Source organism: Mastomys coucha, unplaced genomic scaffold, assembly GCF_008632895.1.
Source record: "Mastomys coucha isolate ucsf_1 unplaced genomic scaffold, UCSF_Mcou_1 pScaffold13, whole genome shotgun sequence".
Lineage (NCBI taxonomy): Eukaryota > Metazoa > Chordata > Mammalia > Rodentia > Muridae > Mastomys > Mastomys coucha.
The window spans coordinates 48,704,207-48,721,075 of record NW_022196895.1 but is presented as its reverse complement, the minus strand read 5'-3'; the positions used below and the strand labels follow the sequence as shown (position 1 = coordinate 48,721,075).

The following is a 16,869-nucleotide window of genomic DNA, read 5'->3' as shown; positions in this document are numbered from 1 at the left end:
AAAAAAAAAAAAAGCCAAAATAAATAAATAAATAAAAGATTTCTTTTATGTGAATGAACAAATGAACATTTTGAATGTATGTATGTGTACCATGCCTAGTGTCCACTGAGGTCAGAATAGAACAACGGATTCTAAGATTTAGAGTTACAGACATTGTGAGCCAACATGTGGGTCCTAAGAACTGAGCCCAGGTCTTCTGAAAAAGCAACAAGTGCTCTTAACCTCTGTACCATATCTCCAACCCCCTTTTGATATAGTTTGCCTTGACTGTTAAACACACATGTTGAGATCAAGCCATTACTACAGAATGTTTGCAATCTATTTTCCCCTCTCCCCAGCTAAAGAAGAATTCTCTAATTAGCAGATTAAATTCCTAATTCTGTGCTGTAAACAGAGATCCCTTTTTTTTTTTTTTTTTTTTTTTTTTGCTAGGAAAGACACGGGGTAAATCTACATCATAAAGTGAACCAGGGTGACAAAAGAACAGAAAACCATGGGCTAAGAGAAGTTATGGGAAGTCTGACTTGAAATGCTTGCTCCTATTGTCAGGGAATGAGAATCCAGCGTGGAAGATGAAATGGTTTAGATAAATACTGCTATGGGTTTTTCATTTGGATATCTTTTATTAGTCCTAAGTAACATAAGTAAAGAACGTGAGCTGCTTGAGAATTTCCTTGGCTATGGGAAGCTCTTCTTGACTACAAACTTCATATGAGACTAAACACTGACTGTCCTAAGTTTATGAAGGTCCCAGAGGAGTGTAGACAGGGAAACTTGAGCATGACTATCTTGGTTGTGCACCAAGATTATATGTACTTGCTCTTTCTGAGATAGTCAATACTGGACACCTGTTTAAACAGACTTAAAGATGTTCCTCCTGTCCTAGGGTTTTGGTGTTTGGTGTGCACCGTCATCACAAAAATCTGAAGTCTGGACAATTGGGACACATGTTTTTATCTTCCTTTTGTTTACCTTTTGCATCCTATGGTTTTTCTGAGGTGGGGCAGCCATGTAAAAGGTCATACAGCTTCTGGCTCGAGGATTTGATTTCTTAAACATATCCCAGGTCAACCAGAGTGCTAGAGTTTATTACTTTTCAAAAACCAAACTCCTGCCAAGTGAAAGGCGAGAAGGGCATGTTTAGATGAAAGTGTGTGATCTTCAAATCCCCTAGTTTGTTGACGTTTTATTGCTCAATGCAATTTCTCCTATCCTTCAGGGCATTTTGCTTAATGGTTTCCCAAGAACAGAATGATGAGGCTTCAAAGCAAACCCAGGTTGAAGCAACAATACTCTTATTACAGTTTATATGAGTCACATGTCTCAACCCTTGTATAAATCTAAAGTTTTTTTTCCCATAAACACTTTTGCCCAGAAAGTATGGTGAGCTCTGTTAATAAGCCATATTAGATATCAAGCACTAACAGGGCAATGAGCCAGGTAAACCCCACAAGCTAGATCTCTGTGGGGATAGAGGGAGGCGATGGAAGCCTAAACTAGATTTTAGATGTGCAGTGCAAAAGTCACCCAACAATACCTGCCACAATACTGGTGGACAGCACTAATGTTGGGTAGGAATTTCTCAATAACAGCTGACTGCCTCCAAGAGATGCCTTAAAACATTGAATTGTTATAAATACACCCAAAGAGGGATGCATAACCTCCAAAAGTTTGTCCTTCATGATTACCTACTTCATGGGTCAAAGGGAATATTAGCCATTTATTAGCTTTAAAGTGGTTTTCACATCATGTAAGCACTATAACATATATATGTTATATATATATATATATATATATATATATATATATATATATATATAACATATATATGTCAAGAAAACATGGCTTTATGAGGGAAATATATTTTAGTTCTTTTTATGGTTAAAAGATGGAGTGCCAATTCTTACACTTATAGAGCTATTCAATACTTCTTTTTTATTATTTTCAGCTTCTAGAATTGACTCCCTCTGTACCCTTCTACATTTGATTGAAAACTTGTCATGGCCAAGTGAGTCCATCTACACGGGAGCATTTCTAGGAATGCAGACCCATGGAAATGGTGAGGCCTGAAGAAAGAGCTGCCTGGCATGCATGGCTGTAATAACCCAAAAGAGTTAGAGCGAGGGAGAGAGAGAGAGAGAGAGAGAGAGAGAGAGAGAGAGAGAGAGAGAGAGAGAGAGAGAGAGAGAGAGAGAGAGAGAGAGAGAGAGAGAGAGAGAGACAGAGAGACAGAGAGAGACAGAGACAGAGAGACAGAGAGACAGAGAGACAGAGAGAGAGACAGAGACAGACAGAGACAGACAGAGACAGATAGAGACAGAGACAGAGAGAGGCAGAGACAGAGAGAAGCAGAGAGAGAGACAGAGACAGAGGGAGGGAAGGAGGGAGGGAGGGAAGGAGGGAGGGAGAGAGAGAGAAAGGAGGAGGAGGAGGAAGAGGAGGAGGAAGAGGAGGAGGAGGAGGAGGAGGAAGAGGAGGAGGAGGAGGAGGAGGAGTAGAGGGGAGACAGAGACAGAAAGGAGAGGGGCCAGGGAGGAGAGAAAAGAGAGAAAGCTCATTGTCTGGCAGTTTCTTTAGACAGAGATTATGAGTTCTGCCTGGTACCTTGTGCAAGCACTAGCTGCAGAGGGTACTGGGAGGTGTCTGATTTCCAAGCCTCTGCCCAGGACACCACACTTGTCTATGTGTTTATTACTGAAAAGCAGAAGAGAGGCCTTTCTGGGCCTTTCAATAAGCTCTGAGAGCAAGCAGACTAGATGGAGCAGGTTCACTGTTAAGTATTCTTAATGGGGTTGGCTTCAAAGCCATCATCAGCCCAACACACAACATGTAGGGGTTGTGGGGTTCTGTCTACATGGTAGTTTAGGAAAGTGCTGATATGTTTGTGAACTTTCATCTGACGGTTATTCTGCAAGTCTCATTGCACAATAGCATTCTCAGCCCTGGTTTAAGTTTCTTTTCTTTTGTGGGCTTGCAGACAGACCTCAATGTTATATTAACTTAGTTTCCTCCAGGCAAGGAGATTTACTTAATTGGGTAGCCAATCAAGGAACCTTGTTACTGAACATTTTTGTATGGTGTAGACCATGAGCTCCTTAGGGCTGCGGTATGTCTGGAAAACAAAAGAAGGTTGGGAGAGGAAGCCCAGACTTTTAAATGGCTCTGGAAGGAGGCTCAACAATGTCAAATAAAGTAACTATTTTTAAATGTCCATTGGGCCAAAGTAAATTCCAGCAAATAGTCTAAAAATCAGAGGCAAGATCTTTCTTGTGGGTGGCAGGTTTAAATATGAGAAAGAACTTGGGCATTCACCTGGAAGGCTGCTGTTCCATACACAGCAGAAAGACGGACTTCCTGTCTTCTGGTCCTACCTACGTTCAAGGATGATGGTTTTCTCAATCTGGTTATTGTTGGGAATGCAACGCCATGCCATTCTTGCTCCTAGGTGTGTGTACAGACAAACACAGTATTTTGCATCCATGATTCTCAGACTCTAGTCAGCAGAGACACATATAAATGGTTCCCTCTACAGGTTTTAGAAATTGCTATGACAGAAAAAAAGAATCTTGTACGTGGGCTGGGAAAGACAACTGCCATCAATAGCTTAATGGCTGGAACCTACCGAGACTAACTTTAACATTCATTTTCTGTACCTGCTATTCACTGCTTATTATGTTTTTTTAAATTGATTTACATTTGTTTTTAATTATGTATGTACATGCATTGGTATATGTATATGAATGCAGTTGTCCCTGGAGGCTGTGAGAGAGCATTGGATTTCCTAGAGCTGAACTTACAAGCAACTGTAAGCTGTCTGACATGGGTGCTGAGAACTGAATTTGGATCCTCTGCAAGAGCAATGATTGCCTTTAACTGCTGGGCCATCTTTCCAGCCTTACTTATAACAGTTTTATTAATAACTTAAATATGATAATTTTTAAAAAATGCATTTTTTCCAATGAAGATAAATGTTAATAGTAAATGTTATAAGCAACGGGAGATGAAAAGTTAATAATTTGCTTATGTGTTCCTTGGACTAAATTAGCATAAATGTGGAGAGTAGCTATGTAAAGGAGAAATTAGAGGAGAGAATGGAAGAAGTGTGAGCTGAGAATACACTTAATTCTCCTCTGCTTCTTATTGCAAATTCAAATTATTTACTCTTTGAACTCAGGTAACATACCTTACCCATCTTGTAAGATGTCGTGTACCATGTCTTCCACCTCAGCTAAGCCTCTTACTCTCCTACTAAATTAAGACCTGGTGCTTAATCTTGGAATTTATGGGGCATTAAGGAACAGAACATAACTCAAGTTGGGAAGGAAAATAAAGTCTTTCTGTATAAGTTACAGGGTTCATACGCAGTTGCCCTGAGTTAACTTTTGCTATGAGGCCTGCGCCCTGACCTCCCTCCACCAGCAGAAATATAATCACCCGCCCTGATGGGCCCTGTCCATCTTTCAGGGTAGGAAAGAAAGCAGAGAAGAGCAAAGTCTAAGAGAGATGCATGACTCCGGGGGAGGCAGGTCCTGAGGATAGGATGTAAGAGAACAAGAAGAGCATAGCAACAGGGGCATCAGCTTGGCTCATCTGAGAAGCAGTCAGACCTGGGCGATATGTAGGAGAGTTCCCGGGAGATGTGAGGGAGTCAAAAGAAGACGGAAGCTGGGCAGAAACTCTCAGCAATACAAGAGAGGAGGAAGGACCACTGGGGAGAAAGAGCCTCAGCAAGCAGGGCAGCTGCCATCAGAGGATGGGCAGAACCCAACCGCCCTCACTGTCCTTTAGAAGAGACACTTGGTGGGAGGACTAGGCCTAGCTCTAGTAGCTCAGTTGTGCTCAGCCACTGAGTCTTTGGAGTGAAGATGCAAGTGAAGATTTTGCTCATGGTAGGGTCTTTCCTGAAGCATCTCATAGGAGGAGATCAAAGCCGTCGGAGGAGCAGTGCCCTGTGCGTGTGTCACAATGAAGATGCTTGGGATTTAGGACACTGGCCCTCTATTTGAGTCACAGCAAGAAGATAAGTGAATGACACAAGAAACTCTTTCCTGAGTATCTGCTACCTGTCTGTGAGTGGGGAAACATGATCAAGAGAGGGCTGATGGAAAGTTCTGAAGCTTATATGAGTTTTGATACTCTACTGGTAACGGTGTGCTGTGCACAGGTAGTACTGTGTGTGCATCTGCATTCCTCCTTGAACACAGCATATACATGAGGCCATGGGAGTCTCATGCATCTCTATATACTTTCTGCCTCTATTAAATATGTACCTTAAAAGACATGTACCTGGAGTCAGGAGTGGTACCCTCTGCTTTTAATTCCAGTACTTGGGAGGCAGAGGCAGATAGATCTCTGAGTTTGAGGCCAGCCTGGGTTACACAGCAAGTTCCAGGACAACCAGAGTTATAAAGAGAAACTTTGTCTCATAAAAACAACTATGACAACAACAACAAACCCATCAAAACAAACAAACAATTCATGTTCCTGTCTCAACCACTCCAAGGTGATTTCTCTCCCCTCTTTTCAACAACAGTGACCTCCCCATCACTACCCACATCCCCACCCCTTATATTATTTCTCAAATCACACTAACAATTGTCTTATATCTTGAAACCAGCATTGACTTGAACAAAATATAGGTTTCATCATCAGAAACAAAAGGAGCAGGGTTGGGTAGATCAGGTGGAAAAAATAACAGGGAGATTTTTATTTCTACACTCCACTTACTTCAGACGGTTTGAGGATGCTTATAGTAGAATTCACAGATACATCTCTCCACCATCAAGAAAAGATGAGAGACTAAGAACAAAGGAAGGCGATGGGATTGGCAAGATGGGTATTCTAGAAAGAGCTAGGCTAAGGATTGCTGCTTCGATTGAGTGCAAACTTCACTTTTAACCTTTTTCTGGCAGGCAAGAGGAAAAGGAAAACACAAGTCATATAAGGTTCTTATTAGCTAATAAAAAGCACCAGGCCAGGTTTTCTATGGAGGCAGATTTCCCCTCTAGTACTAACTCTAAGAGGAATTTATTTTTATGGCCCCTTATGGAGCTATTGGCTTTTAAAAACATATGATGGTTTCAAGAAGTTTTATAAAAATACATGGACATTTTTTTCTATACGGCTATTTGTTATATTGATTTTTGATAAATGCCACAGTGTAGGGGTGATATTTGTTTGGAGACCCAGGATACAATTCAACCATCACCAATGAAATGAGGTTGATGGATTGCATCTGGAATTATAGCCTATGGAAGGATGCTAGGAATGGTGCATTTCAATAATCATGACCGTAGGCTGCTATATTAAGTATCAATTTGGCATCATTAGCAAACAAATGAAATTATAGTCAAATAGAGTATAATTTTGATTGAATTTTTTAAAAATTTGTCTTAATAGTCATGCCTTAGCATGAATATTTTGGCTCTGAATCTTCGTGATGGTAGAACAATCTAAATTCCATATATTGGAACTGATTATAACATGTCTTAAGGGGAAAACTACTCTGGGGGATGTGAAATATATCCTTAAAACCATTTAGTATACCATTTGGATTAAGCATTAAGGACAAGGTTCTTTTGTACAAGTCTAGGATACGCTGACTTGCTATCACAAATTGAATAGCCCGGTAACCAGATAACCTCAAGATTGGTTATAGAATGTTTGCTTCAGATGGTTCCTGGGATCATTATCTACAGAGGGGGGAGAGTTTGTTGGAGAAGATGGCCGAATCCATGATTTCCTCTGGAGTTGAGATGAAGAGCTAGGCCTGTGTATTTATCCACTGAGCAGTCGTGGGGTTTCTAAGGAGGTACATGCTTTTTGGCAAGGCAAGCCTCTTCAGCCAAGAGTGACCCCTGAAGTACAACATCTAGGGCTCTGGGTCAGCAGTACTGCACATAGGCAGCTGGGAAATATGTCCTTATATCACAGTATGGGATTCAACATGCACTATTTTCCAAAGGAGCTAGCAAAACTGAGTGATTCTGGAACACAAGTGGTGATCCAATGACCTTGTAGACAGAAAAATAAAATGTTCCTTTAGTCTTGTGGTGTGATGTGTACTCTGTTCAATTAACTGAATATATCAGTTTAGGATTTGTATTTGGTTTGTCTTACCAGAGGCCAAACACCAGTGTGGTGGTTTGAAATATGCTTGGCCCAGGGAGTGGCACTATTAAGAGGTGTTGCCTTGTTGGTGTAGGTGTGGCATTGTTGAAAGAAGTGTATCACTGTGGGGGTGGGCAATGAGACACTCCTTCTAACCACATGGGGGCCAGTCTTCTCCTAGCAGCCTTCAAATGAAGATGCAGAACTCTCAGCTCTGCCTGCACCATGTCCGCTTGAATTCTGTCAAACTCCCACCTTGATGATAATGGACTGAACCTCTGAACATGTAAGCCAGCCCCAATTAAATGTTGTCCATATAAGACTTGCCTTGGTCTTGGTGTCTCTTCATAGCAGTAAAACCCTAACGAAGGCAACCGATATTTACTTAATTAAGCAAGTCTCTTCAACAAATCAAATAGGGTAATATTCAGAGCTTGTGCTCTGAATTCAATTATCTGGAAGCCCTGCTACTCTGTCTGTCTCTGTCTCTTCTTCCTCTTCCTCTTCCTTCTCTTCCCCTCATCCTTCCTCTTCCTCTTCTTCTCTTTCTCCTTCCTCTTCCTCTTCTTCCTCCTCCTCTTCTCCTTCTTCCCCTCCCCCTTCTTCTCCTCCTCCTCCTGCTCCTCCTCCTCCTGCTTTTCTTCTTCTCCTCCTCCTTCCTCTTCCTCTTCCTCTTCTTCCTCCTCCTCCTCCTGCTCCTCCTCCTCCTCTTCCTCCTCCTCTTCCTCCTCCTCCTCTTCCTCCTCCTCCTCCTCCTCCTCCTCCTTCTTCTTCTTCTTCTTCTTCTTCTTCTTCTTCTTCTTCTTCTTCTTCTCCTTCTCCTTCTCCTTCTCCTTCTTCTTCTTCCTCTTCCTCTTCCTCTTCATGGAAACATTTGTCTCTGTAGCTAAAGAGGTGGTACTGTGCCTGGGGAGGAAGAAGAATTATATACAAGGGGCAAACTATGAGTGCATTTGGTATGCTGATTCCTCAACAAAATTTCCTAAAACCCCTTGTTATGAACATCATGTCCCTCTTTCACTGACCAGTTTGAACCACATGTTTTAAGAGTAGCTACAAGTCTAATCTTACTTTCATGATCTCAGACTGATGCTAACTTCTGGTTCTGTTTTATTTGAGCACTTACTCCATAGTGTTGGCTTAATCACTGCACTGAATTCATTATCATGTAGAATTGCTCATTTGACACTTGACAAGAAGAGAACATCTTATTTTTCACCACAAATCTGCACATCTCTGTTCCCTAGAATTTCTTTGCTAACCCCATTCAAATACAGTGTAATGGTTGATCCTGGTTGTCATCTGGCCTATGGAAGTATTTATCTAGGGTCAGCACACAAAAGCTGATAGAGCTGTTGTCCATGGGAATCAGGCTCCATCTTGAGTGGCAGCAGAACTTGCTCTGATGAACCACACTTCAGTCTGTGAGCAAAAGAAATGCTTTCTTCGAACCTTAAGTTGTTTTTGTCAGGTTGTTTTTACATCAGCAACAAGAAAAGAATAAAATATAGAGTTACAAGGTCTTGTAAACAGAGGACAGAGGAGAATGAAACAAACAGACAAAAATTGGAGGGAGATGATCATAAAGAGAGTATGGAGGAAGGACAGAAAGAAAAAGAAGATAGAGAATGAGAGTAAAGGAAAGAAAAGAAGGGCAAGGAAGAGCCAGAGGAACAAATGAGGAGAGGGATGGATTTATGATATTGAAAGTAATCGTCAGTATCTACTAGCCAAGATCTATAAGTCGATACAGACATTTCTGTTAAGATTAAAATACATTTATGGAAGACAGGATCAATTCCTTGTAATTTCTCACAAAACTATGCACTAGTTAATGGGGGTAGGGCTGTAGGGGTGTCATAAAAGCAAACCCATCTGAACAGGAGAGTCCTGGGCAGTGACAGGACATAGTCCATCTCACAGGGAAACAACACAGTCTGTTGCAATGAATTCCTTATTCTCACTTGGCCTTATCAGTGTAACAGAAACCCACAGGAAGACATCAAAAAGTTTCAGAGGGATTACAGGCATGCATGTGTCTCTATGCCTGGCTTGAGTTTTTACACCGAGGGAAAAGAATTCTTAAAACATTGGGGCGGGGGGAGTATATCTCAGTGGTAGACCTCTTACCTACCATGGGCGTGTCTCTGAGTTCCAAACCCCTGATAAACACCTAGAACATTCTCATTAGGAGTGAGGCCTTGACACTGCTCAACATGAATAAGCAACAGGAACTCAGTCTGTTGAGCGTGGTGAGAGCTTAGCGTTCCATTATTATTTCTGAGAAACATTCTTAATTTGATGTCTTGAACTTTGGCAATACAGGTCCCTTCGGAGACATAAAAGCAGCCAGTCTTTACAGGATGCTGACAGATGTTGAGGTTTTTTTTTTTTTTTTTTTTTTTTTTTTACTGTGGAGCCAAGTTTCCTACTCTGCTGCATACCATTAGGCATGCTGATAGAGCCTTGCTCATTTTACTAGCCCAATGGGAAGGGGAGCTAGGGACAGGAGCCCCAAAGGTTTGCTTACTAAAAGGAGGCACACTCCTTTCTTTAACATGCAAACATATCTCAAGTCCTAGGGAAAAAAAAGTTTTTATTTTCAATTTTTTGTATGTCGGTTTTCATTTTTTTTTTTTTATATATGTTGCACAAAACTGTTCATGGTAAGAAAAAGTACCCGTTTCAAGCACCTCCAATTTATCATTTCCTAAGGAACATGGGCAAAGACATGCCCCAGTATGATTTTAGGACCAGTGTTTTAGTGGCCAGCAATGTGTGGGCTTCAGGCTAGCTTATAGGAATCTGCTCAACCTCCCTGTTTTTTTCTCCCCTTGATCTTCCCTACTCACTGCTGCGGGATCTAAATGTGACCTCTGTACAGTTGGATTGCAGAGTATTCTGGGTCAAAATTCATTCACACAAACTCCTGACATTTTCTTTGCTGTTTTGCCTGTATGGATGTGTGTGTACCACACGCATGCCTCGTGCCTGCCGAGGTCAGAAGAGGGCATCAGATCCCTTGGACTGCAGTTATAGGTGCTTATGAGCCACTGGGAACTGAACTCTTGTTTTCTGTCGGAGCAGCCAGTATTCTTTTTTTTTTTAATTAAATTTAATTGTTTTTATTCACTGAACATCCCGCTCTCTGGATCCTTCTGGTCACCCCTGCTCCCACAACCTTTCCCTCCCGCTCTTCTCCTCTGAGAAGGTGGGGGCCTCTGGGTATTCTCCTAGCCTACCATTTCAAGTCTCTGCAATGGTTGGTACTTCCTCTCCTACTGAGACCAGAGAAGGCAGCCCAGCTAGAAGAACATGTTCCATGTACAGGCAACATCTTTTGGGATAGACAGCCCTCGCTCCAGTTGTTTGGGATGCACATGAAGACAAAGCTGCAAATCTTCTACATATGTGTGGGGAGGCCTAGGTCCAGCCTTTGTATGTTCTTTGGTTGTTGGTTCAGACTCTGAGAGCCCCAAGGGTCCAGGTTAGTTGACTCTGTTGGTCTTCCTGTGGAGTTCCTATCCCCTTTGGAGCCCACAATCCTCCTTCCTATTTTTCCATAAGAGTCCCCAAGCTCCATCCACCGTTTGGCTGTGGGTGTCATTCTGTCTGAGTCAGCTGCTGGGTGGAGCCTCTCAGAGGACAACATGCTCCTGTCTGTAAGCATAACAGAATATTGTTAATAGTATTGTGGATTGGTGCTTGCCCATGGGATAGGTCTCAGGTAGGGTCAGTTGTTGGTTGGCCATTCCCTCAGTCTCTAGCAGCTAGTATCTGCTGAGACATCTCTCCAGCCCTCCTTTGCTGTATTAAATTATTTTCTTGTTTTTAAAAAAATCTACAAAGTGCTTAGGCCCTTCACTTATCACCTTTAAAAATAGTTTCACAAGAAAACAGGGACCTCCATAGACAGAGGAAATATTTTTTGGATCTCTGTCCTTGCAGGTCACATTTTGGGCCAAGAACCACATGTTACTTCCTTATGTGGCCCCTGCTGCCTCCTCTGCAGCAGGGAGAAAACTGGAAGGCACATTTCATATGCACTTGTTTATGTTCTCTGTCAGAACCTCAAGCAAGAGCATACAACAGTGTAGAAGCAGACGAAGAGGGCAGAGGTGGTGAAGTCCCCAAACCAGACACAGGGCATCTCATTACGGTACAAGGCAACATGAAAAAGTGGTACCAGCCATTTGCAGTGACACACTGAACACACCAAAACTTACAGCTGTGTTGCACCATAAACAGGAAGGAAACTTCTTTATAGCTGTGTATATGATTATTCATATCATTTTCCTGATTTCTCAAGAAGTCAATGTTGCTTGTCTAATACCGAAGAGCTGTCCATAGCTTTGTCCTAGGAGGTGAGGATAGTGGTGAGAATCATGAACAGCTTTTACCAGTGCCTCCCTCTGGTATCAGCTAGTGGCATAAATTTTATGCACAGAACATAAGTGTCCCCAAAGTTAGATTTCTAACCTATAAAATGGGAATAATGATACTACCATGTAGTGGCTGGCTCATAAAAGACCCTCACATGTTTGTCCCTTCTACAACTCATTGTGTCTCCTTAAACTAAGCTGACTCTCATTTGCAGGCTGACCTTTGGATTCAGACATCTGGCATTCTCTGTGCACCAGGACACGTAGTGGTCTGCATTAGATGGCAGGGACATTTTGAGGAGTTGCAATAGTGTTATCTGTACTCACTCCTGTGGTAAGAAGACCTCTGTCTTAACAATGTGACAACCTCTCATAGACCACATCAACATTTTGAGTATAAAATGCTTGTAGTTTCATCAGAAATGTATTTTTTCCCCACAAAAAGATGAACCTTCTTGTAAGTTATTGCTTGCAGGGATTGAAAGAGCTGTGTCCACGATAAGACCACTATGAACTTAGGCTCCACACTGTCTCCCGCAGGGATTAGACAAGCCTTGTGATGTGTTGTTGAAGGCAAAAAAAAAAAAAAAAAAAAAAAAAAAAAAAAAGTGACCCAAGAAAGAACTAAACCTTTAGTTGCCATTTGTGTTGTCCCATGTCAACTGTCAACGCTGAGTTTTGAGAAGGCAGAAGGACCTTTTGCTTTGCATTCTTGTCTAATCTTGCTGGGCTTAATGAAGTCTAGAATGTTGTATTTGTCCCCTCCCCATGGGAAACCAGCTTAAGAGCCCCAGTTTGCTCTTGCTATCAAGTGTAAGCAATCAAAATACTTTCAAAACCTTTTAGAAATCATCACATCACAGATTTATTAGAAAGTAGATGCCCCTTGCCCAGAGTTGGCTGTTAAAAATGTTCGATTTTCTTTATTAAAAAAGTAGAAATGACAGAAAAACACTGGACAGAAAATAAAACCAGTGGCCTGGCCTCACTGAGCTGGGCCGCAGCTGCCCTTGTGATGGAGAAAGTGAATATCTAATCAGCATTGGCAAGTCCTCATGCAGTTCACAAAACACCAACAGTGTCAGGTCCTGGTGGATGTGCTTTGAGAAGACTGAATCAACCAAGTGTCCAATGTTTCAATGCATACATTGCCCAATCATGTTTTCAAATAGCATATTAGAAAAACAAACAAACAAGTTCTATATACAGATATGGAAAAGTGTATCTTATAACAAGTCTCATTAGATTTAAGGCATCCAGATATTCTGCTCAGCTGGTGAGACGTTGTTCTCCTGGTCTGATTGCCCACAGTGGACAGTCCATTAACTTCCAATGGTGGCCAGAGGGCATGTGTAAGATTCATGCTAAGAGAAATTTATAAGAAGAGTTCCTTCGGTTCTGGCTCAGCAGTGTGCTTCCTGTTGTAGGTTTTCTTTGTGTTTCTTTTGATGTCATTATGCCTAAGCAGAAGAGAAACCACAGGCCAAAATTAGATAAAGCTTTGGTCAAGTTGCAAGACACTGCTGCTCAAGAGCTCACCAAAAATGGGAATCATCCCCAAACCGTACTGAGGAGTACTTCATTCCAGGAGGCAAATTATTTGCTTTTCATATAAACCACTGTTTAAATGTAATGAAAACGGCCATCACATTAAAAACACACACTGACTGAATACATTTGGATTTGGCCCCAGAAGCCATTTCTCCACCATACTGATTGGAATCCAGGCATCTGTAGTCAAGGGGATTTTATCAGGGACAAACACGATAGGAGGCATAGCGTCGTTGGTTGAACAAAAGTAAGAGGTTTTTGTTTTGTTCTGGTTTGGCTTTAAATAACTTCCTTACAAGGAATTACTGGTGACACTTTGAGAATTCTACAGGAACTTGGAGCCTTGAGAGTTTGCAAAGAATGTTTTTAATCAGGATTGTTGAGTGACATGTTGAAAGACTACAAGTAGGTGAAGGTACAGAAATCAGAAAACTCAGAAACATGAGAGCTTTTCCCCTTAAATACTCACTGTCTGCTAGCTCTGTGGAAGAAGAGGACAAAGGAACAGATGTTCTTTTATAAGTGGATTTTCCTCTAGATGAGATGCATATTCTTGTTCAGGAGCTGTTAGATACATACCATTCAAAAGCTTCTGGAGAGAAGCTAGCCTTTGTTAATGGGCAAGCCTGTATACTAAGTTCTCACTGTTGGTACATAAGATACACTCAAATGCTTTTCTGGTAATGGTACTCACATTTGGATGCAGGACAAGCCCAAATGTGGCTTTATGACCTCAAAACCATGCTTGCTTACTGCTATGGCTTGGACATGGTTAGAGTGTGTCCCCCAAGGGCCTATGTGTAAAAATTTCAAGAAACTATGGAACTTAGAGGAGGAGATCTTGGAATCCCTCTGCCCGAGTCCTTGTAGGTTTATAAGAAGAAACAGTCTGGTGATGTATTTTAGTGGTAGAGTATTTGGCTAGAATGCATAAAGCCCCGGGTTTAGTATCCAACACTCAGAGAAAAGAAAAAAAAAAAAAAAAAAAAAAAAAAAAAAAAGGAAACAGAAGTGCAGAGGGAGAGAGAGGCTAAAAATGGACTCACTGTTAATGTGAACTCTTGAGCCAGACTGATCAAATTCAAATGCTGGCTCCACACTTTATAACCATCATTACTGTATAATCTTGGGCAAGATGCATAATCATCTATGTCTTTTTCCAGTGTGCAAAATATGGATAATAATAGGATCTGCCATATATATCATCATGAAGATTAAAAGAGCAGAGATGTATAAAGAGTCTGGAATATTTGCTGGGCTATTTTAAGTGCGCTTATATTTTTATCATCTATAGTGGCGTGCCAGTAGTTGATAGGGATAATATCTGAAACTGACAATTTCTATAAACATGGTATTTAGAAATACAGAATACTGAAGAAAATATGACAGAAAAGGGCATGGTAGACTCAGAAGAATATGGAGAGAGAGTGGATGGGGCACTGTGGGAGATGGCAGACTTTTTTATTGATTAATTTTGTTCTTTGGCAATTTCATGTATGTATGTAATACATTCTGATCTCTCTCTCTCTTTCTCTCTCCCTCCCTTCCTCCCTCCTTCTCTCTCTCTCTTCTCTTCCTCTCCTTTTTTATAGGTGCTCCCCTTCATCTCCACCTCTTTGCTAGTTCCTTCCTGACCTTTCTGACCTTTGGTTTTGTTTTGTGATCCACTTAATTTAGCCAGGACCACTGGTGGGCTCATTGGATTGGAGTGATCCACTGAAGCCTGTTGTGACAGCTAATGGGTACATATCTGAAGGCAGAGATTCTTCTCTTCAATCTGTCAGTAGCAGATACCTCAGTGGTAAAGGGTGGTGTCCCCTCAGCTCTTCTCCCATATATTCCTGACTGGTGAACAGCAGCTTTTCTTTTGCTATTATTATTCTTATGTATTCATATAATCTTGATGGAAATTCTATTAAAATAAGCTAAAAGACTTCATTCTAGGTTAAAGATATCATACTTCACACTTTTTGAAGAGGCATTTTTTTACTTTGTTAGAATGGAATGTTGTTTTAATCATCCTCAGAAGAGCCCTGTTTCTGCAAGTCAAGTCCAAACCGAGTAAACTGTTAATTTGCGACATTGAATACGATAATAAATCAGCCTTCCCTGAATCTTCCAATTACTCAACCTTCAACTACCAGAATTCAAGAGAACAAAAGTGGGTAATTCTGGCACAAATTATTCAGATAATTGTTGTGCCTCGATTTCACTCTTGGATATGAAATCACATTCTGAGTGACCAAAATTAAAAAGGAGGAGAACGTTATGTTTAAATAACTGGTTTTCAAGTAATCCAGCGTGCTGAATCATCAGGCACACACTCTAGATTTCCACAGCACGTGGCAATCCCACAGCAACAGACAGGACCCGTGTGCCGTGGCTCGCAGCCTGCCACACGATCCCCCTGCTAACCAGAGGAAGAGGCCACTCAGTGTGCTCTCTTAGCTTTCACTTGTAGCTTATCTATAGGGCTTATCTAAAAAAAGATGGGATCCTGTTTCAAAATTAAATGAGTACTTTATTACTCAAATTGACACTTACTGGAGAAGGGAGACATAAGGCTCAAATGTACCAATAGAGTATAAACTCCGCCCCAACAGACCCAGGATAATACAAAGTTTTCCTTTGCTTTCTTCCCTTATTTCTTTCTTCTGTTAGGCTCTTCTTCTTTCTAAAAACGTACGAAGCCTCTTCCATATGCCAGGCGCCGTGTTAGAGACTGAGTGTACACGGGCGCTCTTAAGGGTGATTGATCTCATGAAGCTCTGGCAATAGTTTTTATCCCTATTCTCCTTTGAATCTCTTCACTATGCCCTGTGCCCTGCCCAAGTTCAGTAAACCATGCCTTATTTTGGGAAAAAAATGTATTGTTTATGGGGTGGTGGTGGTGGGGGGGAGTGTACATGTATGTACAGGTTCATGCAAGTACAATTGTTTGTGGCTGTGCAGCTATACATGCACATGTGTACACGTGTATGTGGAGGACAAAGGATATGCTCATAATGCTATGATCCCTCAGGAGTTCTCTAAGTTCTTTCCTGAGCTTGGGTCTCTCGTGGGTTTGGAGTTCGCTGATGTTTTGGTTGTCAGCCCATTTCTGCTGACTCAGCACTGGGAGTACACGCCCACACCACTAGCATTTTTTATGTATGTTCTGGGTTCAAGTCTTCAGGTCTGCACAGCCAGTACTTTATGGGTTGAACGATTTCCTCAGTTCCCCCAGAAATGTGCTTTCTTGTTGAAGATGTGGAAAAGAAAGGTGTGGCCACCCCAGGGGGGTGTGGCACTGACAAGGTTCTGTCTGTGCTGATTTCAATCAACCCATACATCTCTAAGAATCCAGCCTTTAGAGAGGTTTGGGCAGGCTCTATTCTCATAATATCCAAAGATGCCCTTAGTCATGGCAGTCTTACGCCATGGCTAGGACACTGTAAGACATATCTTCTTTCAGCTTGCTTCACAACTGTACCTTCAAGAATGAGGAAATCAGAGTGGAGAGGGGAAATGAGCCGTTTGCCTTAGGATTTCTCACCATGATTAAACTGGGCTGGCGTGCTAAAGAACGTGTCCCTGGTAGGGTAATTTTAGTTTCCAAGGAAGAGTTCTCCTTTCTCCTCTCTAAGAGCAGCAGCAAGCCATTGGGATCCTGACATCAGTCCCAGCCCTTTGCCAAAAATATCATTCTCCTTGAAGTAATATTGGACACCTTGAAATCTATGCAAAATATTTGACATTAGCTCTTGGCTTGGTTTTGAATATATAATTTTTTTTTTGTTTTTGTTTTTTTGTTTTTTTCGAGACAGGGTTTTTCTGTGTCTTAGAA

General features: G+C 41.5%; 1 protein-coding gene and 1 long non-coding RNA gene across 14 annotated transcripts in view; one reads left to right on the top strand and one right to left on the bottom strand.

Moving 5' to 3' along the window:
* Positions 1 to 16,869, top strand: part of LOC116087161 — a 111,266-nt gene that overhangs the window by 41,345 nt on the left and 53,052 nt on the right. The window lies entirely within an intron of this gene.
* The window catches only part of Sncaip (synuclein alpha interacting protein), a 144,838-nt gene continuing 140,307 nt past the window's right edge, over positions 12,339 to 16,869 (bottom strand). For 6 of the 7 annotated variants that reach the window (XM_031365679.1, XM_031365683.1, XM_031365680.1 and 3 more), the window contains one exon: positions 12,339 to 12,952. In XM_031365679.1, coding sequence (XP_031221539.1) covers positions 12,868 to 12,952 — 85 coding nt within the window. In that variant the 3' untranslated portion in view covers positions 12,339 to 12,867. The remainder of the gene's footprint in view (positions 12,953 to 16,869) is intronic. The other variant, XM_031365681.1, reaches the window with a different exon arrangement.